Raw genomic sequence first — 27,742 nt, 5'->3', positions numbered from 1 at the left:
ATAAACAAAAAGTATCAAATAAGGAATTTGTAAAGAAACACAATTGAGATTACTGGGTTTCAAATCAGACTACTACTAGTATTATTGGTACCACGAAAAAAATTAAAATAAAATGCCACGACTACAACTGTACAAGTACTACTAATAATAATGATAACAATAAAACTGTTGGATATGTAAGCAATAAGGCACAACAGGGTGTGGGAGATACTCTAATATCCACATGCCCCAGGTGCGTTATAAGATACGAGACAAAGCCAAGTGGCCAGGGGCACTGGAACTAGGGGTGCTTTGCATGGCTTTCATCATCATCACATTATTATTATTATTTATTTCTTAGCAGACGCCCTTATCCAGGGCGACTTACAATTGTTACAAGATATCACATTATTTTTTACATTTAATTACATTATTTTTTACACATTATTTTTACATACAATTACCCATTTATACAGCTGGGTTTTTACTGGAGCAATCTGGGTAAAGTACCTTGCTCAAGGGTACAGCAGCAGTGTCCTCCACAGGGATTGAACCCACGACTCTCCGGTCAAGAGTCCAGAGCCCTAACTCCACACTGCTGCCGTTGCATCTGCAGGGGTTACAGTTTTATTCAATGGCTTTCAGCACCCCCATTATAAAAATTGTTCCAGCGCCTCTGTGAGTGCGCTTTAACTGTCTGGGCGTGGTGATATCCCACACCCTGAAGTGCCTTATTGCGCTTATAAAATGAGTTTACTAACTAAATTTTTAAAAAAAACAACAACGTAAAAACATGTTTTAATTAACAAAAAAGTAATTTTTATTAAATATCCTTCCACCTCTGACCTAAAAAATAGTCCCTTAAAACTTAAAAATATAACCAAAAATGCATTAATTAAAAAATTATTATTATTATTGTTTAATAAACATTGAACTGATTAAAAACAAAAAGCACTATTTATAGATGTTAAATTGAACTCTGCCTGAAATTGCAGCTTTGAAGATTTACAGGCCCTTTTTTTAGATGTTCATTCTGAACAGTAGGTGGTGCTGCAGCAAGCGATTTCGACTCGAGCAGCATGGTGTTTGATTCATTGTTGTCCTTGTCCTTGTCGTTGTCTGAGGAAGTGCAGCAGGACAATCACGCAGACCTTCTTTGCCACGTCTGGCCACACTTAGTTGCACATCAAAACAAACCTTTCTCACAAGACCTGCCGCAGTGTCAGATGACAGTTTGGGGAAGATTATTATTGTTATTATTATTTTTAATCGTCCTTTGTGATCCAGAGGTGGTCACAGGAGGTATCCATGCCAGATTTGCGGTACCGTTTCACAGTGGCAAAAAAGATGTTGTTTGCATTTTGAAGTACTCGGGGACAGTGGCATAAAAAGGACACCCGATGCCCAGGCAGTGGACTTCTGTGTATTTTTTGTTCCTTTTCTTTTTCTATGTCCAGAAGCTGTGCTTCGGTAAGTTCGATGCCTAGCGTGTTGGTGTCTAGAGTTTGGTTTCCCAAAAGATCAAAATTGATATACCTCGTCAGTCATCTTTATCACAAATGTAAAATATGGCTACCGTTTTTTTTTTCAAAATTATATATTAAATGTGGTTAGTCATGTTTATTAATATAAATTTAAATATGGCTACCGTTTTTTTTTTTTTTTTGCAAAATTCTAGTGGCGTGATTTGCCCCTCTTTGAAAAAAGTTTCATCCCATATGCTGTAATACCCCCCGTCCCCCGTCCCCCGTCCCCAGTGTCACCTATTTTGACCAATCAGGATAGAGTATTTAAAAGACCCTTTTTATAAATAGGGATGTTCAATAACTCTGATCTATAGATTTACAAGTCCAACCTTTATTCTACAACAGAGATGCTGGAGGTCAGGGTGGTAACCTTTGATCAAAACAAGACCTGTTCTGTAATGGGACAGCCCATTTCTAGTATGTCCAGTAGGAATGCATGGGCGGGGTCATGTATTTGCTTCCAGTGTTTTGGATCGTTTCCAAGTCGTGTCTGGTGTGGATTGACATTCGGTGACCACCTCGCTCGCGTCGCTCTGTTCAGTGTGGATGCAGCTTGGGTTGCTATTTTTTGAACGCGCCCCTGATGGTCTTTGGTGCCAACATGACGTTGTTATTACGCACGTGCCAAACGGTTTTCTTCATTAATAAAAGCTAGGCGCGGTGTCTGTTTGCGACACTGTTGGTAGATCTGGTTTGACAGAAGGCCTGAATTTAATATATCACTACTGTGAAATATATTAACATTTAGAAATTCAGTAATAAACCATAAAATACTCGGAAATTGTACACTGCCGTTTTGAATCTTAACAAGTTACTTCAGTAAATCAGTAACATTTTAAAACTTAAGCCAAGGCCAGACCGGTAAGTGATGACAATGCTATGCTTATTTTATAATATTTCGCAACATTGTTTCTAACTTTAAAAACAAATAAATGTCACATACAGCACTTGTCTAGCCAGTCACCAAAATATTGTTGGGTGTAAAATGAAGAGAGAAAATATCCCACCCAGTCGGTCTGCACTGTACGGATTACTTAATTTCATACTCTAGTATTACAGGTTTGCCTGTGCATTGGTACCGGTGCTGATACAGTATCTAACTAAAGTGTGTCCCAGTGTTTTGTAAGTTAAGAAGACAAACGTATTGTAATGTGACAAGAATAAGCAATCGTTGTTTTATGAGTAAGACGAAGCTTTAAAATTAAAATAAAAACTGGTAGTTTTGCGTAGTGATCTATGTCAGCTAACTTGTCGCCTTTTTTTTATCGTGCTCAAGTGACAACCTTTCACCCAATAAAATGAACAGCGCTGATAGGGTAACAGCACAAAACAACTTACCAAACTACCAAACCATACTAGGTATCCTTAGACCCATACCCACAGCAATTTTGCAGTGGTTCGCTTACGCAATCCCTGGATGGGTGGTTGCCATGGTTTCCTGGGTCACATGCGTGGGTTTCCTGTAGCTAGCCAACAGCAAAATATTATACAATGGTACAATTCCTACTGCCATTTTCATTCAGCTGACAGCGAAGGCAGGATTCAACATGAAAAGGCATATTTGGGAAATAAATCAGTAAGGCTGCACATTTTGAATTCATCGGTTTTCGGAAACGTTTTCATAGCATTGCTACGAAGGACTTGCACTATTGTTACAAAATAGGGTGCTCTGGTTTATTTATTTAATAATATTATTTTGCACGGATTTCTCCAGAGATTGATTATAGGAATGAGTATAGAAATCCCTGCAGGGCTGACGGAGCTGTTGCAGAGCTTTACCGTGGAGGTTTTGAGGAACCAGCCGGGAGATCTAGTCGAGTTTGCCCTGCAGTATTTCACCAAGCTGAAGGAAAGTCAAAGCAAAGAGGCAGCAGTTGGCCATGAGCAAAACTCGGCGTTTAGACATGGCAAGGGAGTCAACTTTGTCGAGGAGCCCATGCAAACCGATTCAGAAAACGGAGAGGATGAGGAAGATGATGAGGAATTCATAGGTAACAGAAATTATTATTATTGTTATTATTATTATTATTATTATTATTATTATTATTATTATTATTACTAGTATTTTTTATTATTTTTAAGATTTCAGCTTGCGCCAAGTTATTACATACAGTCGAGAGCTGCAGTGTTTACATGCCTAAAAAAACATGGTAGAAGAGTATGCATTTTAAAAACGAATAATTCAAATTTCCCAGTGTAACCACATGAATAACCACATCAAAAGCAGCTTCCAGCTCGCTGAAAGATACTCCCAAATTTGCATTCATATACTGTACGTATTAACGAAATTGCGTACACATTTTTGTAATACACATTTCAAGTGGTACTGCAGGGGAAAAAAAAATAAAATAATTGCATACCAATGGAGTTATGGCAGCCTGTTTGTTGTTCATAGTACCACAAATCTTTAAAAAATGTAAAGGCCTTAGCTAGAATAGAATCATTTTAAAATAAAATAATGTTGTAAGGGCCTAACACATTTGTGGGGCCCCTCCTGATTTTCTGAGGCAACCTCAAATGTGCCAAATTGTGCATGTTATAGTAGATACAATAAAGAAATCAAGAGAACCTGGAGTAATTTTAATAGTTTCAGTCTTTATTGTTTGAGGAATTTGATTAATCATGCATGTTATGTTTAAGATATAATTTGTTAATATGTACTCTATAATATTAAATTATTGTCTGTATTATGTTAAGAGGTTGAGCATAATTGAGCTTTCTTAATGTTACAGTGTAATATTGATGAATAGGGACACATGCTTTTCATGACCTACAGCCAAAATATTTTCCTTAAAGAAGAGTTGAGTTTTCCTTAAGGCTACTGTAATGTATTAATAGTGTATAAATATTTATTAGCTGGGGTTTCCTGTAAAATAACAACATTTTAGGAAAAAGCTATCCATTTTAAATGTTTGCTTTGACATTTGTAAATTTGCAGACACCGCTAATGAAAGTAATAAAAAAATAAATAAAATAAATGCCAATCACATGTCCTACTGTTTGCAAGATAGGATATGTGCTGTGTTGGAAACCACACCAGAAAGCTTCTCCTTTTCCTGTAGCCTACCTGATTATGCTTAAAAGTCTAGGTATGTGTTTGGAGAAGTGCCTGCATACCATTTAAGAAATCAAGTAAGCACAACACATAATATTGTGGCTTCTCAAACATAGTTGTTTTTATAAACATAAAGCTGACGCTGCTGCAACTGCCACTACTTCAAATGCTAATATCTAAAAATACCACTTCAGATGCTGACTTCATATTTTTACGGAATATCCTTGGGTGTAGATAACGATACAAGCAAAATAAAATTGCAGTAATACTATTGGAATAAATGGTTTCCTGGAACTGGAACATATATTTTTTAGATCCGTTTAAATAAAAAGAATAGTTGGAAAAGTAGTACAGATTACATGTCCAGACAGTAATCGTACACAAACTCTAAATGGTACTTTAATGGAGTGATGTTACTGCCTGCAAGATAAGAGTCACAACTCGGATATAGCATACAAATATATTGAGTGCTTTACTGCAGGTAAAAACCTGTTGTGTAGGTGTCATATTAAATTAAATGTTGAACATTTTGACATTTTAAAATAATTAACTTGGCCGTAACACATATGCACCATAATGTATGAGATTTTCATATGTATTTGAAACAGTCTAATGTAGTACAAATAGGCTGACATTAAACTGACTAAACACCAGATGCACCAAAGGAACACACTGAAAACTGCTTTGAGTAACTGAAGCCTGCATAATATGTTCAAGTTTTATTCTTTAAATAAATTTCCTGCAAGTTTATTTACCAGACATTATGATAAAATAAATAAATATGATCATAGCAATATTTACTATTAGGCCTACATTATATTTGTATAAGTGTCAAACCTTGATATCTCAGCACCATTTGAGGTAGTGACTTCATATGCAGGGTTATATACTTTGGTTATCTACAAAAAATATTGGTGACCTTGACATTGACCCTAATCTGATAAAGGTGTCACTGACCTTGGCAATAACTTTTGACCCTATATGGCTGCCATATTGAGGTCAGATGCTGGGCACCCCCACTGCCACTGTTTTAACATCAATTTTCAGACTTTTTCACATGCATATTACATCAGGTTTAAAAAACATTGTATCAGGTATGCCATTCCCCTTACATTATGCCCCTTGAATTGCTTTGTTTTCGTTCACATAAACCCACATTTGAATAATCAGTGTATTAAGTGTCAACCTATTCATCACATGTTCTTAAACAATTCCACTATATGCCAAAACTTTGAGGTTAAATATATTTCTAAAGATTTATTTTTTAATATCGTCCCATGTAGCTCAGAGTTCCTGTTCCTGTGAGCCCCCCACTAGTAGACGTATATCTCATTCAGACCCTGGGGCTAGAATTGTGGTCATGTCACACATAGGTTTTCCCTACATAGGCAAATAAAACAGTACCAAAGGGATATAGGCAAACCAAGATCGAATTTGTGTCTTGTTGCCTGAACACACATTCTCAAAGCATTTTTTCACAATTGTATTCAACTTGTGATGATTGTAGATTATTGAGGTAGTGTGAATAGGGTGTAAGAGACCTTGAATTCTGTAATTAACAATAGGAGTAATTACAGACTGAAGTTAACACTTTGAAAACTATACACCTGTATCTGCTGTAAAATTATAAATCTTAACAGATCACATCCCAGCTCCTTGTAACAAAGTTTGATGTCCATGTATTATGTATTAGTATCAGGTATTTTTTAGTATTTTATTTTGTTCTGTCCTTTATTGTTAAAAACAAGAAGGTTTATACATATGTATGCTACATTGATGTTGCTAACAGTAACCGCAAGAATATTATGTCCGTTTAATTTAAATATTGTATTCCGAATATGCATATCAGTTATGCAAAGTGTTTCAAATGCTTTTTTATATATTTGAATTGCAGAATTATTCTCATGTTTTATGGCCGCTATGCCAGGCAAATTATCTTTAAACTACTGTAATGTTTTGTTCCATGTCTTACAAAAAGCTACTTTCATATTTATTTAAAATATCTTTTACAATTTTTTTCAGCCCCGGTTATCAACAGATTTACAAGAAGAGCATCAGGTATGTTTCAAATAGTTACTTAAAAGATTATTTTCATACACATAATCATTAATATCACTTGCTTGCCATTATATTATTTTGACATGGAGATTTAAATTCAGAATAAGTAATTCACTGTGGGCCCTTGAGACCCCTCAAAATAAAGCTAATACTGTCTACAAAATATTTTTTTTTGGTTTATGGTGTTGGTTTGCTTCAGTTATTTTAAATAATACTGTATTGTCTTCCAATGTCGGGCATCAATAACACAGAGTTTTTGTAAGAATCTTCTGATGAGATGTAAATGGTTTAATAAAACAATCTTCCTTACTCATATTTTGTAGTTAGTAACTTTTTATGTTACTTTGGGGTAAATATAGCCTTATTCTAAGCTATAGAAGGATATCTATCTTGGAAATATACCTTTGAAAGCCTGTATCAGCCAATACTTGTCCCTGTATTGAACATTTATCAGTTTGCTTCATCTTTATAGAAAGTGTTAACAAATTATAGCTTGTTTGGCAGCAATGCACTCACACTTGAAAACGTATATATTCTGCATTGCTTCTGTTCTATATAATCTGAAACCGTGTTGTTGTATTACTGTAGTTATTAAATGAAAGCATTTTACACCACAACTAACAATATAACAACATATGCAACTTTGTATTAAAAAACAAATGAAAGCAGTCCCAAATTTTCCAATCCAGTGGCATTTGTATCAACCTTGCATTGTAAATGCAATGTTAAAAACATTGTGCTCGAATATGTTTGAAAAAGGCCAGTCCTTCAGGTGTCCAGTTGGGTTCACCAGGTGCCTGGCCAGTAGGGTCTGCTGTAGCGTGATGAGGTTTTGCCCCCCATAAATTCTCCACACACCGGACGCGATGCGATTTTTCGCTGTGACACTACCTTTCACACCAGTGGCGACAGGCGCGCGCGATGTGATAGGCGACTCTCCTCTGACTGTATCATTAGCTGGAAAAAATCACACATGATAGTCCTGTTATACAGCTAATAAAAATGCAGAATACATCATAGCTTTTCAGAATACTTATTTCAGTAAAGGTAAACAAATCATACACACCAGCTATGTCCAGTTCCCTGGAAATGAAAAGCTCGATGTTCTCCCTCATTGCTGTGTCTTTCTAATCTTTGTGTCCTTTATTGTACAGCTCTGGGAATTTTGATACTGCAAAAATGATCTTTTCTTCCACCATTGTTTACTGAAGCTGTTCCTCATTGATCAGTTCCCTAGCTGCCGTGCAACAAAATCGCAAAAATAGTGTTTCCCGTCGCATCGCAGGCAGTGTGAACGTCTCGTATCAGAAATGCATTTTTTCTTTTTGTCGTGGTGCGGTGTGCAGAGGCCTTTACTTGCAGGAGCACCAGAGCCAGTCGACACACCTTTTGGAATCCCCAGCGAAGACGCACAGCCAGGTGACAGACCTGTGGTCCCTTGACTGTGAGCCACTTGGAGACCCTTGTATCAGTTATTGATTGCTTACAGCAATGTATTTTGGCGTAAAACAAGCCTTGTTGGTGACAAGATATTAATACAGTAGAATAGGCTATTGGAAGTATTAGACTTGTCAAAGGGAAATTGGATCATAAAATGAAAACTTATACATTTCTGTTTAGTGCCAACCTTAAAGTAAATATTCTATGACTATTCTATGACTCTTGCAAATCCCAGGAAGTCCATTTACATTAGTGCACCCAGTGACGTAAAATTGCGTCAAACTAATATCCTATTTCAGATACTGGTAAAAGGGGAATCATTATCTGCATGTGTGGTTTTCATTATTGATCCAAACTTCATAAATAGCATTGTCATTTAGGATGCTGCTGTCATCAAAAAGGCAGATATTAATAGGATGCCTTCTCTTGCTATTTGTAGCACTTAATGTAAAGACACATTATAAAATGATTTACATGCTTCATTTTTGTACATACTGTATGTATGTCACAATTTAGAGTGTGGCATATATCTTCAGAGCCATTTAGTTTTTTGTGGGACTTTCACTTTTTGAATACTGACACAGCCACTGCACGTTGCTAACCTGCAGCAGGACACCTATTTTTTAATCGTCTGTTTATTTTTATTTTGATTGGGATTAAGTTTAATATTTCAAATAATTTCCAGCTTTTCAAATACTCAACACATTAAAATGCACATGTTTCAAGGTAGCTGATGCACATGACAATCAGCCTTCTTCACAGATGTGAACAGTTGGAAAAATAGAATAAAAGTAAAACCTACATTATCATAACTGCTGGTGTGGTTGATGTAGCAATTGTAAAGATTCATTACACAACAGAAATAAGTAAATAAATTAAATATAATAATTGCTCACACAGTTTTAGTAGAAATACTGCACGGCAAAGAACTGATTGAAAGCTAGACAGACTCATTAAAGCCTATAGAGAAGTGGTCAAACTAAGACCTGAAAGTGAGATCAATAAATGCATCTATGAGGCAAACTAGTAGTTTGGAGTATCAGAATTCAGTTAAAGAAACACACTGATTGCTGGTGTGCCACTGAATCGGCTAAAAAGACGACAAACCCTGACACAGCCATTGCACATTGGTAGCATTCAGTAGAACACTTTTTTTAAAATTATATTCCCGATCTTCTGATGTATTCCAGATTTCTGTTTTTTTCACTTTCATTTCGCTATAACTGAAAACAATTACATGTCAAAACCAGTAAAAACAACAACATACCAAAATGATCGGTATTGACTGGCATCCAGTATTTTAGGCATGTTACTAACAAAGTTCAGTTATTAAGTCTTCAATGCTTTTAAGGAAATAACCATGAAGTATAGTTTGCTTAGCATTTAATGAGTAGGAAATGATCATGACTGCAGACTTGCCTTCAAAACAGGAGCGATGTTCCTTCATCTCTTAGTCTTTGTCATTGGCCTATGACCTTTTCTTTTCTGAACACCTGAGGTACCATTATCTCATCTGACAGTTGGAAATAAGCTTGTGTCTGACATCAAGCAGCTAAGAATAAATAGAACTTCTGAATTAATGGCAGAGTCCCAGCTGTGTTAAGGTTTAATCCCAAGAACAAAGCATAGCAGGTATCAGAAAATAAAAGGTGTTATTTACAGGGACTCACGTTTGCTTGGAAGGTAATATTTTATTAAAATATTATTGTCTAATTTGATTCACATTTTTATTTTCATATTATTAAATACAAACAACCATTGAACTCAATACATGAACACCTCACCTCACAAAGCCAGTCACTTTAATTATTTTTTTTAAATATGTATTTTTTAATTTAAATTATAAAGTGGTATTTGTGGATTGTGATTTACAGTAATGACCCAAAGCAATAAATGGGTACGTTTTGCACTGCACTGTACGCTATTTAAAATTACATTGCGTGCCTGTATTTCAACAAGAGTGTGCACATCCACACTGCATCTCTATCCAGGTTTAGCAAAAGGCTAAGTTTCATTTTTTAAATGTACACTGTGTATAACACAGAACACCTTATGGTGAAGTACTTTGTTACCATACTACTGCGATGTACTATTTGTATGAATGAATTTATATACCAATTGTAAACTTAAAATTGAAGTACATTAATAATATGCAGAGCATCTTTATATCATGTTGTGATTTCCAATCCTATTGGTAATAGGAAATCATTAAGGATCATGTTTTTTAATCAAATGTGCAAATGAGAAACCCATGCATCACATTTTTCTTTTAAAAACTACAGTTAAAGTAGTGTATGTTGGTTGTATTAGTGAGGCAATTTAACAGGGTTTCAATTGTTTGGGAATGCAGATGGTGGCTGTTGTCTGTAATAGTGGGGTGGCCTTATTGAAGTTCACTTTCCATTGGCCAGTGGGTGCTCATTATTAAAGGTTTTACTGTATTGACTGAACCATACATCTTGCAATATTTCATACCGACTTAATAATTTAACTTTTTTATAGGTGTATTTTATATATTGTATGCTGTAGTATGACTATATAGTCAGATTTAGTACTGTGCTGTCGTTTGTAGATTTAGAATCCGTTATTGGTGCAAAATGGACAACTCCACTTTTTTTTATTTAATTAAAAAAAAATACTACATGAAGGCATTTGAAGAAGTCTACACAAGACTTTTACTTCAGTGCCATGAGCAAAACTTTTCAGAAAGGTGGAAAACACATACTGTGTTGTTACAAAATGTGAAATAAGCAACTGGGGAATCAATTTCAAGGGCTATTGGGGATTATTGTGTTTATTGCTAGTTTTTTTTCTTTTTTTATGCTGTTGACAATTTGGTGTAAAAGGCTTGGGCATTTTTTAGCTACATAAAAAATTATAGAATAATTTACCAGACACCGAGGCAGTAGCCAGGGAATACTTTCAGACAGTAAAATGACAGTGTTAATGTCCTTAAGCAAGGGCATCTTTCAACAATTCAATGAGGACATTATGTCCCATTTAATTTGTGAATCATACATCAACACATGGTGAGGCACACCTACTATTAGATGAGAATCCCTTATTCCCTGCGAGAACTGCGTAATACAAATGTGATTGTGTGGCATACACTGGATTAGACTAAGTTACATTTAATGAGAACAGTTGTAGAAATCAACAGTGGAAGCCAAATAGAAGTAATACAGCATAATTACTGCACCGAATTGCTTCTATCTAAAGTATATAACAGAAAGAGCAAATATGCAGTTACATTACTTAGTTTAAAAGTCAAAGATCTGTTTCAAAGAAGTACAGCAGAGGATGGTTTGTTTAGAACTTTACAGCAAAAATGACTTGTCGTGATGCTCTAATTACATAAAGGATCATTCAACACTTAATGGGGGTGGGGGTTGGTGGAGCATTTTGGGTGTGGAGGTGAAGAACAAAGTACAAAAGGGGTGAAGGATTTAGAGTTTTTAGTTCCTAATGTTGATGTAGGCGGAATATGGAAAATGTAATATACATAAGCAATAAGGCACGAGAGGGCATGGGTTGTGCTGGATATTGTCACTTCTTGGTGCGTTGTTAGGCACAAGACGAGGTCGGGTGCCTGCAACCAACCATGAAGTCACAATATCCAGCACTACCCATGCCCTCGAGTGCCTTATTGCTTTTAGAAAACAGATTTATAAACGTTTTATATAAAAAAGAAAGGAGACATCTATAGTTTCTAAATATTTATTAACATTTTGAGGTATAACCTTCCACAATAGAAAATAGTCCCTGTGAGCTAAAAATAATATTCAAGTAAAACATTTTCTTTTTTTTTTTTTTTTTTTTTGTTTCAGTAAAAGCAATAATTAAGTAAAGTCACTAAATAACTATTTAAAAAACCTTAACTTTGCAGCTCGCTAATTTACTCCCATTGGTTCCAGCGTATACCAAACAGTGCAAGAGTTGAGGGTGCTTTGTTGGCAAATTGTATTTTTTTTTCAGAAAGCCAGTCATTTTATACATTTAGCAGTCCAATTTGTTTGTTTTGTGGTATTAATTTCATTTCGATTTTTTTTTTTTTCTAGCACGTCAATGTTACATTTTTGAACCTGTAAAGAGAGTGAGTGCGCGGTAGTAAAGGAGAAAAGAGACAGGGAAGAAACGCGAGAGTCGGATGGTTAAGACATTGCGTGTTGTAATGTAAATACTGTCGAAAAATATAAAAATATCCAAAGTTAAAAATTAATGAAGAGTCCGTTTCACAAAACGATGGCTGAAACCAACTAAGGAGGAAAATAAAACTGAATATCAGACAACTGGATCCGACCGATGTTACAGAAAATGACTGGTATGTACTACAAATAAAAATCCCCAAACAGCGTCTTGTTTAAAATAGCAAACTGGTTCGTAGTGCAAATTAATATAAACTGGAAGATATGAAAAGACACCTTGATGTCTTCAGTATCTTCCATGACAGCAGGTATTTTGACAGGTGTTTTCGTTGATTTTGGTGATGCAGTGATACGTGGTTAGCACAAGTGCAGTGATTTGCCTTTGTTCCTAAGTAGTTCCTGATCGTGACATTGTGCTGGATATTGGCTTGGAACACTGATGGACCAATCAGCATACAGCATTCTAACAATCTGTTTTATAATGTAGCTTATACTCTCAGTTAATATCAACGCTATATTTAAATAAGGTGGTAGACAATATTTGACACCCCCTATCCCTTAAGGAAATGTCTGACTGCACCTTTGAATTCACTTTTTAGATTTAATTTTGTGATTTTTATTTAACAAAAAAAGCATTGGTAGTTAATTGTGAAATAATAAGAAATAACAAACTGTATTAATAACTAGCATTCATATCTGTATTTGTCTATATAAATGTAGCGTTCTGTGAAACCTGTTGTAGTCTGTTAACTTTGAGTACAGAATCATCACTCAGTTGCAAAGCTGAGGTACCTATTTGATAGTGAAGATTAAAACCACTAGTTATGTCAATAATGCAAACTTTAATATATCTGTTTAACTGGATAATGTTTTCATTCAGCTACTGAGGACATTTTCAACAAGTATTCTATTAAAAGCAACTAACGCAAATGAGGATCATGTTTTAACATTTACAGTATCTGTAATCTACAATTCACAGACCAATCAAAACCACTGATTTATATGTTTAATATACAATATTAAGTTCAGTAATCATTTGAAAGTCCCTACAAAAATATGTAGTTCTGTTGTTTTAACCCTGACCATTTTTTTAGTTTGTGCTGAAGCCTTCAATCCTGATGATGATGAAGATGATGATGAAGATGCAGAACCCAAGGTGAAAACCAGATCATTTATATCCAAAGTGTACCTGTAATTACCTCTTTTTGTATAAATTATTTCAAAAGTGCTTTTTTACAAAAAGCAGTGTGGAGTAGTGGTTAGGGCTCTGGACTCTTGAGCGGAGGGTTGTGGGTTCAATCCCCGGTCTGGGACACTGCTGTTGTGTACCCTTGAGCAAGGTACTTTACCTAGATTGCTCCAGTTAAAAACCCAACTGTATAAATGGGTAATTGTATGTAAAAATAATGTGATATCTGTATAATGTGAAATAATGTATAATGTGGTATCTTGTAACAATTGTAAGTCGCCCTGGATAAGGGCGTCTGCTAAGAAATAAATAATAATAATAATAATAATAAATAAAGTAGTTGTTAAATACAATTAAAGATTCATTAAAATATGGAAACATTTTTTAAATGTTTCTAAGTAATTAAAACAGAAGAGTAAATCAAGCAAGTAAGTAAAATTACTTGAAATGCTAATAAGTAGCTGGAAAGCACTAAACTTGGTTTGGTTATGGCTAATTAAATAATTACATAAACCTGTGGTGCACTTCCATTCGATATGTAGGTCATGTGCAGTTTTGAAAGAAAAATATATCTGTTACCATAGTAAGTTAGAGAGCTCTGTTTGTGTGCTTTAGTTTTATGTAGTATTGCACTTCCTTTGAAATTTCACCTAGAGAGTGGAATTGTTCCCAACCGTTAATACATTTTTTGTGTCATTAACTAACTGGTTAATTATCTGTCTGACAAGCTTTGCAGCCAGTGACCATATATGTGTATATGTATGTATGTATATGTGTGTGTGTGTGTATAAAAAATGCTATGTGCTTCTTTCAAAACTGCATATGTGCTAATTCATGTGCATAACGGGTGAGATTTATGGAAAAATTGCATTAGCTATAATCACTTTAAAAACAGTAACTCTGACTGTCTTTTGTTTAGATTATTTATCCCAAAGCAGATGAACAAAGAATTAGACTGCAGGAAACATGCAAAGATATTCTTCTGTTCAAAAACTTAGACACGGTAAGGTGAAATAATTTATTTTCTGAATTAAAATGACATTGAGATACTTAGTTAGTATGTTATACAGTGTAAACCTGTTTATCTGTGACTTTCCTGAATATATTAAGCATCCATTAGCCAATACGTTTTTGTAAATCTGCCGCTACCTTTGCTGCCGCAGTGGCTTCAGTGTAACATCTCCCCATTCCTCTCTCTCTCTCTCTCTCTCACACACACATAGTTTACGATCTATGTACACGATCCGCTGCAGTAATTATTGTAGATTATTTTAATTCATTTTGGACACTCGCAAAATGTTCACTTGCTTAACAATATCAGTTGAGATCTCCTAGGATAGTAAACTCGCCCCGGATGCCCATATATACCAGTCAGTGAGGAGAGTCCAGAGTGGTTATAGGCTGCTGTTAAGTGTCAATCAATAAATCCTGTCCAGTATTCTTTTTGAAATTTATACAAGCTTATAATCACATCAGGAACCTGGACCGGTACACATAATTTAATTGGATTTAAGTGCAGGGTAAAAGTACACAAAATAGACAGTTTTCATGGTGAAGAATGAATTTCATGGCCCGTGTCACGTTTTTCATGGCCGTGTAATAGGTAGGGCCTTAGTAATGTACTGTGTAAGCGAATTCACGTGGGCGAAACACAAGTCTACTATGACCCTTAGAAGTACCCCCAGGGGTAAGAATACCCCTGGTTGAAAACCCCATATCTAGTGTATAGGGGAAAAAAAAGGTTTGGCAATAAGACAAAGGTATGGCTATTTTTTTTTTGGTTGTAAAAGCAGCCACTGAACTTGATATATCAACACCTGTTAAACCATCTTTTTGGTCCAGGCCTTCTCTATTATACCCAAACATTTATTAGTATGGTGGGGGGGGGGGTTTCATACCAACACCCCTCAAGACCTATGAAACTTTAATTCATAAAACCAAATATTAAAAACTTAAATAACTCTTTAAACCTTTGTTGTTTATTCTGATGGCAATCCACTGGTGCAAGATGCAGTGCATGTATTCAATTCAATAAAAGCTTGAAGTGGGTAAAACTTTGACAGAACTGTGGCAGTAGATTTCAGACCTGCTCTTTCTGTAGTAAGAAGGACAGAGGGTTGAAAAAAGCTCATACTTGGATGTTACTGCATCATGCCTAATATGGTACTTTTTCAGTATTCGTATAAACAATGTAAACGCCAAACGTAAACAAAGGCAGGACACTTTCTATCAGATTTGTTTGAAAGCTAACAGTGTTTCCCTACTTTTTATAGCTGTAACTATGATTCTGTAAAACAGGGTAGCGCCACAGCCAAGGCTGGGAACTGGCAGGAAGAGACCCAGAGACAGAAGCTGCAGGTTAAAGAACTTTTGCGCACTTTTAATAATAAATAATAACGGGTGGGAGTGTTCCATTTTATAGCCGATTTTTCATCTTAAAAATATTTTGGGAACTGTGAAATGAGTGTGTGTTTGGAATGTGTACTGTAGCAATGGGGGGCATTGGCGAGCCGAGAGCTGATTTCGTAAGCAAAAATGGAAATTGCACATTCCTTTCCAATAGTATGTCAACATAATTTTAAAAGGTTTATAAAACTTGAAAATGTTGCTGAGTTTGTCACAAAAGGTTGTTTTAAAAAAATCTATTTTTGTCTGCTTGTTACGTTTTTTTGCAGCCAACACATTTACAGAACATTGATACATTTTTAAAGATTGTTTCAATAGCGAGTTTCAGTGTTTGAATGCCGTTTGACCTTTGACGTAGATCAAATACTTCCAAGGTTAGCTCAAAGATATTCTATTTAATAGAATAGAAATAAATAGAATATCTTGGGTTAGCTGTACCTGAGAAAATGCAGTGAAAATGAACAGCCATATTTAGCTGGAAATGAGGTATTCTCAGCACAGTAATAAGCTTTTAATTTTGGTTTGAAGGCAGCAGGAGCATAGCCTGTTTTTTTATTTTTTTTGTATTTGCTTGACAGATGCCCTTATGCACGGCGACTTAAGCCCCGCCACACACAGCCCAACTCAAGCCGTCCTGACTCATCTCATCTGAGTATACACAAATTCTGCGTATTCCACCCCTGTAATAAACAAAAGACAGGAAGAACATAACAACGGCAAGGTGGCCAAAATAACCAGTTCAACAAAACAATATACAGAATACTTTTAAATACTGTGGTTTCAGGCCGAGCCGCCGCTTACAGCGAAGCACGGCTTCATAAAACTCCCCTGAACACCAACGATAATTCTCCCTATATTAGCACCGCAAAACACCAAACACCAACCTTCACTGACATTTACTCTAACATTAACACCCGTGATCACCCTTTTTATACACCTGAGGATAATTAATCATTAATCATTTATTCAATGTACGGCTCCAGCCACATTCCCACGTGTTTTGACAGGGAGGAATTTAACACCTTCTGTGTCAACCCAATATTCCCCACACACTGACACCTGTGCATCGGCAAGGCTTTCACCCTGCCACGCTAGCATAGAGCACATCAACTTAAAAAAAAACATGATCTTTTGATTTCTAAATAATTGCTTATTTTGTTTTTTTGAAAGAGTAGATTTTATAGCAGAATGGAACCAAACAGCGTTTTATTGAGTCTCAATTATTTCTGATCAGAAGACTGTGTATGTAGAGAGCCACTTGTCCAATTGTGATGAAACTTGCTGTGGTATGATTTTTGTTGAAATGTTTTCTTACCTCAATAACATTCCCTTTCAAGTATGAAATGTAACCATTACCAAATGGGTATATATCTCCTAAAGACCCGAATCCTAAAAATTGTATACCAAAGCTGCTCATTGAGCCTGTGATGCAGATGTGGCCCTGCCCTCAAGGGCACAAAAGTACTGTGCTCACAGATCACAGCACCATTTTACCTTTCAAGACTGACCTGATTGGAGAGCCCTGTTCAGATAAGTACTTGTTGCTTCTATCTGTATATATTCACAAATTATATGTGATATACGTCCCGCTGTGGCCTTGTGCCCCGTGTGAAGCCAGCAGCTCGAGTGTCTCCTTCCCAGAGATCCAGCAACATAAGTCGGCTGACTTTGTGCTATCCTCCAAGCTGTATAGCTCCGGCTGGAGCTTATTTCATTTCTCGTTTTTGCTAATTGGCACAATTCGAGATGTTTTGTATAATTATTAAATTACTGTTTTTTGTTGAGAGTATTTTCTCTTGTGTTTTTTACAGGTACTACTAACCGCAGGCCAGTCTCCAACGTGGGGCTCAGCACATTTGCAGCAAGAGCAGCTGCTGGGCTCCACAGCACTGCGCAAGACCAAGATACTCGCTTCAGTTGTGGTTGCTTGTAATCGCAACCGCAGTATCTTGATGCCGTTTGGCGACAACTTTTTAGCATCGCCATTGCGAAGGCTATTAGTCCTTGCTAACAAGCAGGCTTCCCTCAGTCTCATGTGTGGTACTGACTGAGTGTTTTTGCCAGTGGATTTTACAGGTGAGCATCCCTGTACATTGCCACTCGCAGTGACTGCAAACCAGTGGACCCATACCAAACCCGTACCGAGGTCACCGACCTGTTCCACTCCCGACCCATTACCGTACTGGGACTGAGGTTACCGCACCAGTACCAGTACCATCCCGGTAGCGACCCGGTGCTAAAGCCACAGACCCGACGCTGTCCCAGTGCTAAAGTCACGAACCTGGTACTGTACCTGTACTGACCCGGTACTGAACCGACCGTCTTGACCAGCCCGATTGATATCTGTAAGCAGAGTGAGGCAGAGACTGTACAATTGTATACTATACACTGCATTGCTTGCTCCTTGCATCATGCCTGGGTTTTATCCCTGTGAGACATGCAAGGCCAGTCTGCCTATTGAGGACAAGCACAGCAGGTGCTCTTCCTGCCTGGGGCCAGAGCACGCCAAGGAGGCGCTGGCTAATCGCAGCTTCTGGAGGTTTTATGCCCCTTTCTCTAAGCGCATGGGAGAAGCGGTTATCCCGCACCTTTAAGGAGCGCTTTGTGTCCCTTACTCCTGCTCAGCACTGTTCCCCATTGCCAACTGTTAGAGAGGTGGCTGCATCTTCACCCCATGGCTCTGTGCCAAGGGAGAGCGGACAACACTGAGGAAAGTAGCCCAAGCAGGAAACAGTCCTCACGGTCTCCCTCATCCTCCTTGAGCTCTGCTTCTTCTTCCCCTTCCCCACGGAAGAGGAAGAAGAGTCGCCGTTTTAGGTGATCGGCAGACTCTAAGCAGTTGTTAAACAATCTGGGCAGCGATTTCCCACCAAGGAACTCGCCTTGGTCCAGGCGCCTAATTTAGCACTCCTATTCAAGGACGATACCTCCCCTAACGAGCAGTGCCGGGTCTCTGAGGTGATCCTCAAAAGAGACTGTTCAGTCAGTGTGTTCGCTGCACTGCTAGGGAACTATAACAACATCATGGTAGCCTACTTGTCGCATTTGCTGCGGCCCCTTTCTGAGAACCACAGGCCCTCACCACAACAGCTAGATGAGCTTGCACCTTGTTAACAAGAACCTGCTCCGTGTGTCCAAGGTAGGTAGAACCCTGGCTGCGCTGGTAGCTGCATGTAGGCAGCTTTGGCTTTCCCAGGCACACGTGCCTGACGAGGGCAAAGCACAGCAGGGCATACGTTTTGGTCTCGTGGTGGACGAGATGCTACAGTGCATATGTAAATCAGCGCCAAACTGGCGCCATAGGCCCCAACAGGCTCAAAGACCGGCACAGCCGGCTGCATCCACTGCCAGAGGTGATGTTTGGAACCAGCCCAAGGCTGTTCGCCGTGGAGGCTTTGATAGGTTCCGCCACCCTGCGCAGAGACTGAAGCTGCAGGCCAAGCCACAGGATGGCAGAGTGCACAGACTAGCCGCCAGTTTTGGAGCATTTTCAGCTCAATAGAGCACTCATGGTAGTAACGCTCCAGAAAATAATGGGCCTGATAGCAGCATCTTCCTAAACCCTTCCATTGGGTCTTCTGTGCATGTGCACTCTGCAGGCCTGGTTCAACAGCAGGGTTTTTCAGCCCACGTGTCTCACCACTGTCTAAAGCCACTCTCTTGGTGGAAACAGCCGGACCATCTACACCTAGGCGTAGCGCTGGGCAGTGTCACCAGAATAGAGGTTGTCGTCACGGATGTGTCCAGCCTGGGCTTGGGGCACTGTGTGGAACCTCCCTTGGCAGGGTCTCCACATCAGTGTTTAGAGCTGCAGGCACTTTTACGTGGCCTTGCAGAATTTTTTGCAGGAGGTTCAAGGGAGACATGTGTTTGTCCGTACAGACAACACAATAGTGATAGCTTACATCAATCACCAGGGCGGCCTCAGGTCATATGGCCCACAAGCTTTTGCTGTTGGTGCACAAGAACCTCCTCTCACTGCGGGCAGCTCATCTGCCCGGGGTGACAAACTGTGTGGTGGACCCCTCTCAAGGGGAGTCCCCAGCAGCTCAGAGTGGAAGCTTCACCCCGAGGTGGTGAGTATCATCTGGGAGAGGTTTGGGAGAGCAGAGACAGACCTCTTTGCCTCCCAGGAATCAACCCACTGTCCCCTATGGTTCTCCATAATAGTAGTGGGGACCCGCTGGCAATAGATGCCGTGGCACACCAGTAGCTGAGGCAACTCTTATACATCTTCCTACCAATCTCCGTGCTCCAGCTGTGTCTGGAGAAAATTAAAACAAAATACATTTGATGGTTTACTTTTGATAAACCATCCCATGTTTAGATATTAATTCCCAATAGTCTCTTTAGATTTGATTTGATTTGAAATGTTTCTAATTGTTTAATTGGGAAGCTGTAATTCAAATAAATCAAATGTGTTTTATGTAAGGATATATCAGATTTATGGTATCAATAACATGTCCATATGCATGGGTTGGACAAAGTAGTTTGCCATGCAATTTGGAGGGTTTTTCATTTAGCAACTGTTCACAGTATCTGTGTTGTAGGCATTTTAATTGGCTTTGCTTTAGATTTAGACAACTCCTTTGAGCTTAATTTGCAGATCGAGGTTGATACAGACGAATTAAAAAATAGAAACCATTGACATGCTAAATTAAATACAAAACGGCTGTTCATATTTGTACGCAAAGCTAAACATGTATCAAAATCTAGAGTAGGCCTAGATGAAAGAAGTCTATCTGAAAGTCTGTGTCACTTAAACAGTTGTGATTAAACTTGCTAAGAACATTCTTTAACACAAGCTATTGATAATATCATAATCTCTCCTTCTGTTTGTCTGTCTGTCTCACACATTTGTAGTCTAGTTGTGAAAAAACCTGCTTAGGACGTTTATTAAGTTATTGAGGGTATCTTAAATTGGCGGTGTATGTTTCTCTGCCTGTGTGTCAAACTTATATTTTACAGGAAGTTGATTATGGTTTCATCTTACTGATAGCTCTAACTTTGTATTTACAGTCATGGTGGAGGAAGTATTTTGTTTTGTATTAATAGCTATGGATGTTTGATAATTGATAATAATTGTACCAGAATGTCTTGTATTCTGGTCTGTAAACTGTAAATATTTAGCATTCAAGCTTACTGAAACGTGCTTCACCACTTCCTTGCCTTAAACTGATTTTGTTTTTCTTAACAGGAACAGATGTCTCAGGTATTGGATGCCATGTTTGAGAGGCTAGTCAGTCCCGGTGAACACGTAATTGACCAAGATGATGACGGAGATAATTTCTATGTTATTGAAAGGTATGATTGCATTCCTCACAGTATACTGTTTATAATAAGGATGCAGTTTTGCTTACCAAAAGTGATCATATCTAAAGTTATGTTATCTAAGATTATTTTGATTGCTTTCCTTTCTGTTTTTGTTTAAATGTTTTGCATGAAATACTTTATTCCAGACAAAATCACATGAATTTATATATTTTTAAAATTTGTATTTTTATTTTAAACTTGTATCTTCCTAAAAGCCAAACTAAAGAAAACAAACTAAGCAAAACCTACCATAAATATATAATGTATTGTTTACAGAGGAACATATGACATCAGTGTAAAAGTAGATGGCATTGATTGCTGTATTGGTACCTACAATAACCATGGAAGTTTTGGGGAGCTGGCCTTAATGTACAATACTCCAAGAGCAGCCACAATCATTGCTACCTCACCTGGTGCTTTATGGGGTTTGGTAAGTCATTGGGATTTATCATAAATGGGTCAGACTGTGATTAAAAAACTGTTATCTAAAATAAGTGACAAAGAGTCGAACAAATTACTGTTACAGCACTGAGTTGAAAGGACACTTTTATTTAGGCTTGATTTTCAATTTAATTTGCTGCTGAGTAAATTCATTGCAGCATTAGTGTAACCTGTTGCTTTATGAATGTATACATTTTCATGTGAAGGGATTATAAAAGATGAATGTAACCCATTTGAAGGCTAATAGGCTTGCTTTTTTAAGTAGAGTGCACTCTGATGTAGTAATATTACAAAATTCTGGTATGAACAGCCGTTTTGATTGCATGTGTATGTTTTTATTAACATTACTCTATTGGGGAACTGCTTTATTGTAAGTAAATGGTTCAAATACCAAAAATCTGAGTAGAAAGTACACAAGATAATTTTGCTTAATATGTTTAACTGTGAATTTATGTATGTTATAGGACAGGCTAACATTCCGGAGAATCATTGTGAAAAACAATGCCAAAAAGAAGAGAATGTATGAAATATTCATTGAGACACTGCCATTGCTTAAATCACTAGAAGTTAGTATTGCTGCTACTATTTACTGTACTTTTTACATTTTTTAACTATTCAAATAAACTTCTGTCATGCATTTATACTTCTTTTACTTCTTTTCTGTAGCCATCTGAAAGAATGAAAGTGGTTGATGTAATAGGATCCAAAATGTACAAAGATGGAGAACGTATTATTGCTCAGGTTTATAATTTTTATATATTTTATATTATCATTGTGTGTATATGTACTTTAAAATGTGGAATGTTAATATAAGTTTGTAAGGTGTTTTATATTATACAGTGTTTTATGTTTATATTCCTTAAGTATATTTCACTTTTAAGTGTCTTTCTACTTGCAATAAACTGCTTGCATTTTGTAATGAATTTGTGCGTTTACAGTGTGTATGTACATCATCATTTCAATGTTTTTATTGTTTTTTTGCAGGGAGATTCGGCTGATTCTTTTTATATTGTGGAATCTGGAGAAGTAAAAATAACTATGAGAAGAACCAAGGTAAGATGTAAATAGTTAGTAACATTGTTGTATAGATACAACATAAGATATAGCATAGCACTGATATAGACAAAACTTTTGTCTGCTCATAGACTGACAATATGAATATCTTTTTAATTCCAGAGTCAACTTAATGTGGAAGAAAATGGTGCAGTAGAGATCGCACGGTGTACAAGAGGACAGTACTTTGGAGAGCTAGCTCTGGTAACAAACAAACCGCGAGCTGCTTCAGCATATGCTGTGGGAAATGTCAAATGTTTAGGTACTGTCTTTATTATTCTTATTAGTTAAAGGAGTTCTACCTAATGTTTTAAAATACATTTAGTCCAATTGTGTTTACAGGGCAAGGCACTAAAGGTAAGGCAAAGGGACATTAGTAACGGATTATGGGGCGCTTGGTGGGTGCAAACGAGCGCAATCATGTTTTCCTACCTGCTTTTTATACCTGCGCTTCTTGTCGGCCAAAAATTTGGGGCGTGGCTCAGCATTTTCACCTAAGTGATTTTGAAGACAGTGCAAAGGTTTGCCTCTGTGATCTAAACAAACATCCTCAATGCAGGTCTTTTAAAAGAGCAAAAGCTATGGCAGGGAAATTACTGAATTTACAGGTAGTGGACAAAAAGAATGGAAACACCTGGGTAAATGAGGGACACCAAGTGTATTGAAAGCAAGGGCTTCCACACAGATGTGGCTCATGCATTAATTAAGCAAATAACATCCCAGCATGCTTAGGGTCATGTATAAAAATGCTGGACAGACCTGGTTGCCTATAATTATGGCTAGCATGGCTGCAAGAGGAGACCTCAGTGACTTTGAAAGAGGGGTGATTGTTGGGGTGCGTTTGGCAGGAGCTTCAGTGACCAAGACAGCTCAACTTGCTGATGTTTCACGAGCAACAGTGGAACTCCGAGGGAAAGACATCATCAGCAAAGGGCAACAGTGGGCGGAAGCGCATACTCCAGGATCATGATATCCGTGCATTAATTCGAAGTGCAAAGCAAAACAGACGAGCAACTGCAGATCAATTGACTGCAAATTTCAACCTGGGGTGTGAGCAGCCAGTTTAATCAAAAACGGTCCACCGAGAACTCCACAGAGTGGGATACCATAATGGCCCAACGCCCTATTAAGTGACTTTACATTGGTGTTTCCATTTTTTTTGTCCACTACCTGTACAATTATTAAGCAGCTTTTGAGGGATTCAACTAACGAGACAATGTAGAGAAAACTAAAAATGTACGTTAAATAAAGTATATTTGAATTAAATAATCTTTCTCAATTGTATGATGAACATAAGAACATAAGAAAGTTTACAAACGAGAGGAGGCCATTCGGCCCGTCTTGCTCGTTTGGTTGTTAGTAGCTTATTGATCCCAGAATCTCATCAAGCAGCTTCTTGAAGGATCCCAGGGTGTCAGCTTCAACAACATTACAGGGGAGTTGGTTCCAGACCCTCACAATTCTCTGTGTAAAAAAAGTGCCTCCTATTTTCTGTTGTGAATGCCCCTTTATCTAAGAAGCTATCCTTTTTGTTAAATAGTGAAATGCAGGGTGAAGGTGTAAAAGGTGTGGGTGTATTTAACAGAAAAAAAGTGTTTGTTCAGGGCAGTCTGCAGTCTGTGTGAAGGCTAGAGGTTAGAAAAGGTAGTGTGTGAAGTGTAAAGTGACCCAAATAATCTGCCATAGCACATATGTTATATATTGATTTTGAGGAGTTTACATACATGAAAACTAAAATCATAAGGAAATGAATGAAAGTGTGATATGAACGTGAATGCATCTTTTCAAGTCTACTTGAAGCATTACAATTTACACGCACGCCCCCTGGTGGTTTTCTGGAAATGTTGCTGCTAATCTATGTTTTTCACAGCAACAGTTTCTACACTGTACCTAATATATGCTCCTGTGGTGGGGTGTTTACTATAAATAGTTTATTTTATTCTTGAAAAATCATGGAAAATGCATGCAGTAAGAATATTAAATATTAAAGGGGATGTCAGTTTCTCTTGATTTACTAACCCTTACTGTGTTTACACTTTGCTCTGTTCATAATCACAACATGGGGGATATGGCAGGATGCAAAGCAGATGCTTTCGAGTTTACACATTGCCTTCCCCATTATTGTCTTTCCTACTGGCATTATCTATTCCCCCTTTTCTTTTTGCTTGTATTTTCAAGACTGAATAACTGCAATGCAAAGTTTGTAGGTTTTTTTGCAACTTCTTTGAATATACTTCAACCTGTTAATAATACTGCAGCAAAAATTTTAACTTGCATTGTCTTTTCTTGGACCCTCTTCCCTCATAACTGCTGTAACTTCAAGGTGTAGTTGCTGGCAAGTTCCCACCATGTTTTCAGGAATTTTCAAAGATGTAATTTATTTGCACATGTGCAATGTATTTATTACCCAGGAGTGTAAAACTGTGACATTTAAGTGCACTGTATTTCAATTCTGCTATCTTTACTAATCTCTGGTACAAAACTGCACCATGTCTTTGCAAGGATTCCTAAAACAGGAAAGACAGATGAACCAATCAAAATTGTGAACTTGACACCCACTATAAGTTGATGTTCTTATAAAATGATCCGTCTTTGTGGATGGGCATTTAACAATGGTCAAGTGGGGTTAGAATTGAGCTAATCCTACAGTTTTTTACAGTGGGGAAGGAATATAAATATTGTAAGCCCCAAGATATTTATCAGATAAACTGCCTCATAGCCTTTGTTTTTTACTCTTGGAAAATATTATGATCATTTTTCATGGCACCTTAGAAAAATGATTTAGAAATGTGTGAATCAAGTTGGCAGTTTAACATGGCATATTTAGACAAAAAAAAACAACATACACTTTTTAATTATTATTCTTTTTTTTTCAGTTATGGATGTGCAAGCTTTTGAACGATTGTTGGGTCCATGTATGGACATCATGAAACGAAACATCGTAAACTACGAGGAGCAGCTTGTTGAACTATTTGGAACAAACATGGACATATCTGACCCCACTGCATGAAGAGACAACAAAAAGTACAAACATGCATCTTTTGGGAAGAAAAAACAAGGAGTTAGTCCAAGGAAACTGTCATCTTTCTGTAGATGCAAAGCATTTCTGTAACTTCTATTTTTTATTATTTTGCTTTTCGAGAAATGTGAAATACTAAACAAACAATAGCAATGTAGAAGTTATTTAGGCAAAAAAAAATATTCATACACTTCCAGGATTCATAGGGGAATGCTTCATAAATTAACAGTTTTTTGTTTTCCTTTCCCCTGTATTACCAGAATTCAAGAACTAATTCTTCAGATTCTTTGATTCTGTTTGGCAGGCTAAACCTTTGTTTTGTTTTCTTTATAGTTTTTTGTTTTGTGTCAAGTTTAGAATGACTTAGATTTATTTTATTCCTTTGTCCATGACCTAATTTCATTATAATTGCACTGTAAATTGTCTTAGTTTTACAGTTTGCTTTGGGAAATTAAAAAGGGTTAATCCCAGAGAAAAAACTACTTTAGTTACAGTTAATGTATTTATCAACATGTAGACATTAATGTATTATATAGGTTAATCATACTTGTTGATCAATTAATTAAAAAGTCACAGTGAAATAGAAATTCTAATACTCCACATTGTCCATGGCCATTGATTGTGTCATTTATTTTGTTCATTTGTTTCCCCAAAACATTCACGTACTTGAAAGCAAATTTTTTAAATTATATATATATATATATAAAATTAAAAAAATACAGTTCTTCTTAAATGGATTGTTTCGATTATACACATTTTTCTCATCACTAATATCAAACAGATTTTGTGTTTTAATAACAGTTATTTGGTAGATTAAGTTTAACATTTGTTAATTTACACCACATACAATCTTCAGTGGAAAATGCTTTTCTTGGCTGTCTTTACCCAATAAGTTTAACCCACACTTGCACTCCTAATTATACAAATTAATAAATTCTGCCCTAGTTTCAGTAAGTGACACCCAAGTAAAATGTATTCTGTCTTTGCAGTTTTCCCCATAGAACCAATTAGATTTTTATTAGCATACATTTTATTGTTATGTGCACATTCTCTGTCGGTTCCAAAAACATTGTTTCCAAAACAAATGTTTATAAAAAATAATCTTTAGGTTGCAACACCTACAATTTTATTATCTTCACTATAGTATATTTTTAGAGCAACAAGGATGGGCCCAATACTATTGACAGTATTTTCAAACATAAATTGAAAGAAAGGTACACTATTTCAAATGTATTAAAGGTCACATGTAAGTTTTTGTTGTAATGTGGTTTTTCATTTGTGAGCAGGAATTAAGAATTACTGTTGCACATTGGTTGATATGTGAAATGGTAACCGTATCAGTCCAGAGATGAGAGAGGGGCTTTCTATTGGATTAACTAAACAGTAATTAAATATAATTAAATTAAAACCTCAGAGGTCTCTTCTTCAGGTGGAAGTGTGAATTCTATGCCACTAGCCACTAGTGTAGTAACCGTGACTCCTTTTATATTGAATTATAACATGGAAGTAGAAAAAAGAAATGTCTAAAGGAGTTTAAGCTTTTTTAATTCCTGAATAATTAACTGCTTATTTCCCCAAACGTTGTTAAAAGCTTTAAAAAGATAATCTTGCCTAATATATACATTAGGAACCAGTTAAAAGTAATTACCGCTAACAAATTAGTTCCATACCATTTATCCACCATACATACACATCAATTAATTTTGTAGCTCTCAGATGTGCAGTATTGAAAGAAACACGTTATAGTAAACATGTATTTTCATTTCAAAACATGATATCTGGTACTACACAAAGCCATGCTTTTTGACTGTCTCCTGCTTCCTGTCATTTCATCTGGAGAGTGAAATTCACAAGCTTATTTCAGTCAGCTGCTTCCATAATTGACTGAAATGCTTTCAGCCAGTAACATGCTTTGACCCAGAAGACACTGCTGAGGTGAAATGACCTAGGGAGTACATGTGCAAACAGATAACCCAAGAATAAGGCATAGAAACTGAGACCTTCCTTTAACCTAAAGTATTGCCAGATACCATGTTTTAAAATTAAAATACATGTGTGATATAACGTGTTTCTTTTAAAACTACACATTGAGATGTTTCTACTGTAGCTAATGAAGTG

At 36.8% G+C, this 27,742-nt stretch overlaps 1 protein-coding gene across 2 annotated transcripts; it reads left to right on the top strand.

Annotated features, from left to right (window-relative positions):
- The first annotated feature begins 1,118 nt into the window (after positions 1–1,118).
- LOC117416205 (cAMP-dependent protein kinase type II-beta regulatory subunit-like) lies at positions 1,119–26,874 on the top strand. Of its 2 annotated transcripts, none has more exons than XM_059027219.1 (12): positions 1,119–1,449; positions 3,220–3,496; positions 6,583–6,618; positions 13,298–13,359; positions 14,312–14,395; positions 20,996–21,102; positions 21,388–21,541; positions 22,017–22,118; positions 22,219–22,293; positions 22,537–22,605; positions 22,729–22,867; positions 25,482–26,874. In XM_059027219.1, the coding sequence occupies exons 1-12, from the start codon at positions 1,429–1,431 to the stop codon at positions 25,613–25,615; spliced, it is 1,260 nt and encodes a 419-aa protein (XP_058883202.1). In that variant the 5' UTR covers positions 1,119–1,428; the 3' UTR covers positions 25,616–26,874. The 2 variants fall into 2 exon arrangements, with proteins under 2 accessions (XP_058883202.1, XP_033883174.1); XM_034027283.2 differs by lacking the exon at positions 1,119–1,449 and adding an exon at positions 1,984–2,366.
- Positions 26,875–27,742: the final 868 nt, after the last annotated feature.

Source organism: Acipenser ruthenus, chromosome 7, assembly GCF_902713425.1.
Source record: "Acipenser ruthenus chromosome 7, fAciRut3.2 maternal haplotype, whole genome shotgun sequence".
NCBI lineage: Eukaryota > Metazoa > Chordata > Actinopteri > Acipenseriformes > Acipenseridae > Acipenser > Acipenser ruthenus.
This window is presented reverse-complemented; position numbering and strand designations above follow the sequence as displayed.

Excerpts from the sequence above, each read along its gene's own strand:
- LOC117416205 (XM_059027219.1), top strand. The coding sequence starts at position 1,429 with ATGTCCAGAAGCTGTGCTTCG. Across the intron at positions 1,450-3,219 it reads TGTCCAGAAGCTGTGCTTCG|AGATTGATTATAGGAATGAG; the intron begins GTAAGTTCGATG and ends GGATTTCTCCAG. Across the intron at positions 22,606-22,728 it reads TAACTATGAGAAGAACCAAG|AGTCAACTTAATGTGGAAGA; the intron begins GTAAGATGTAAA and ends TTTTAATTCCAG.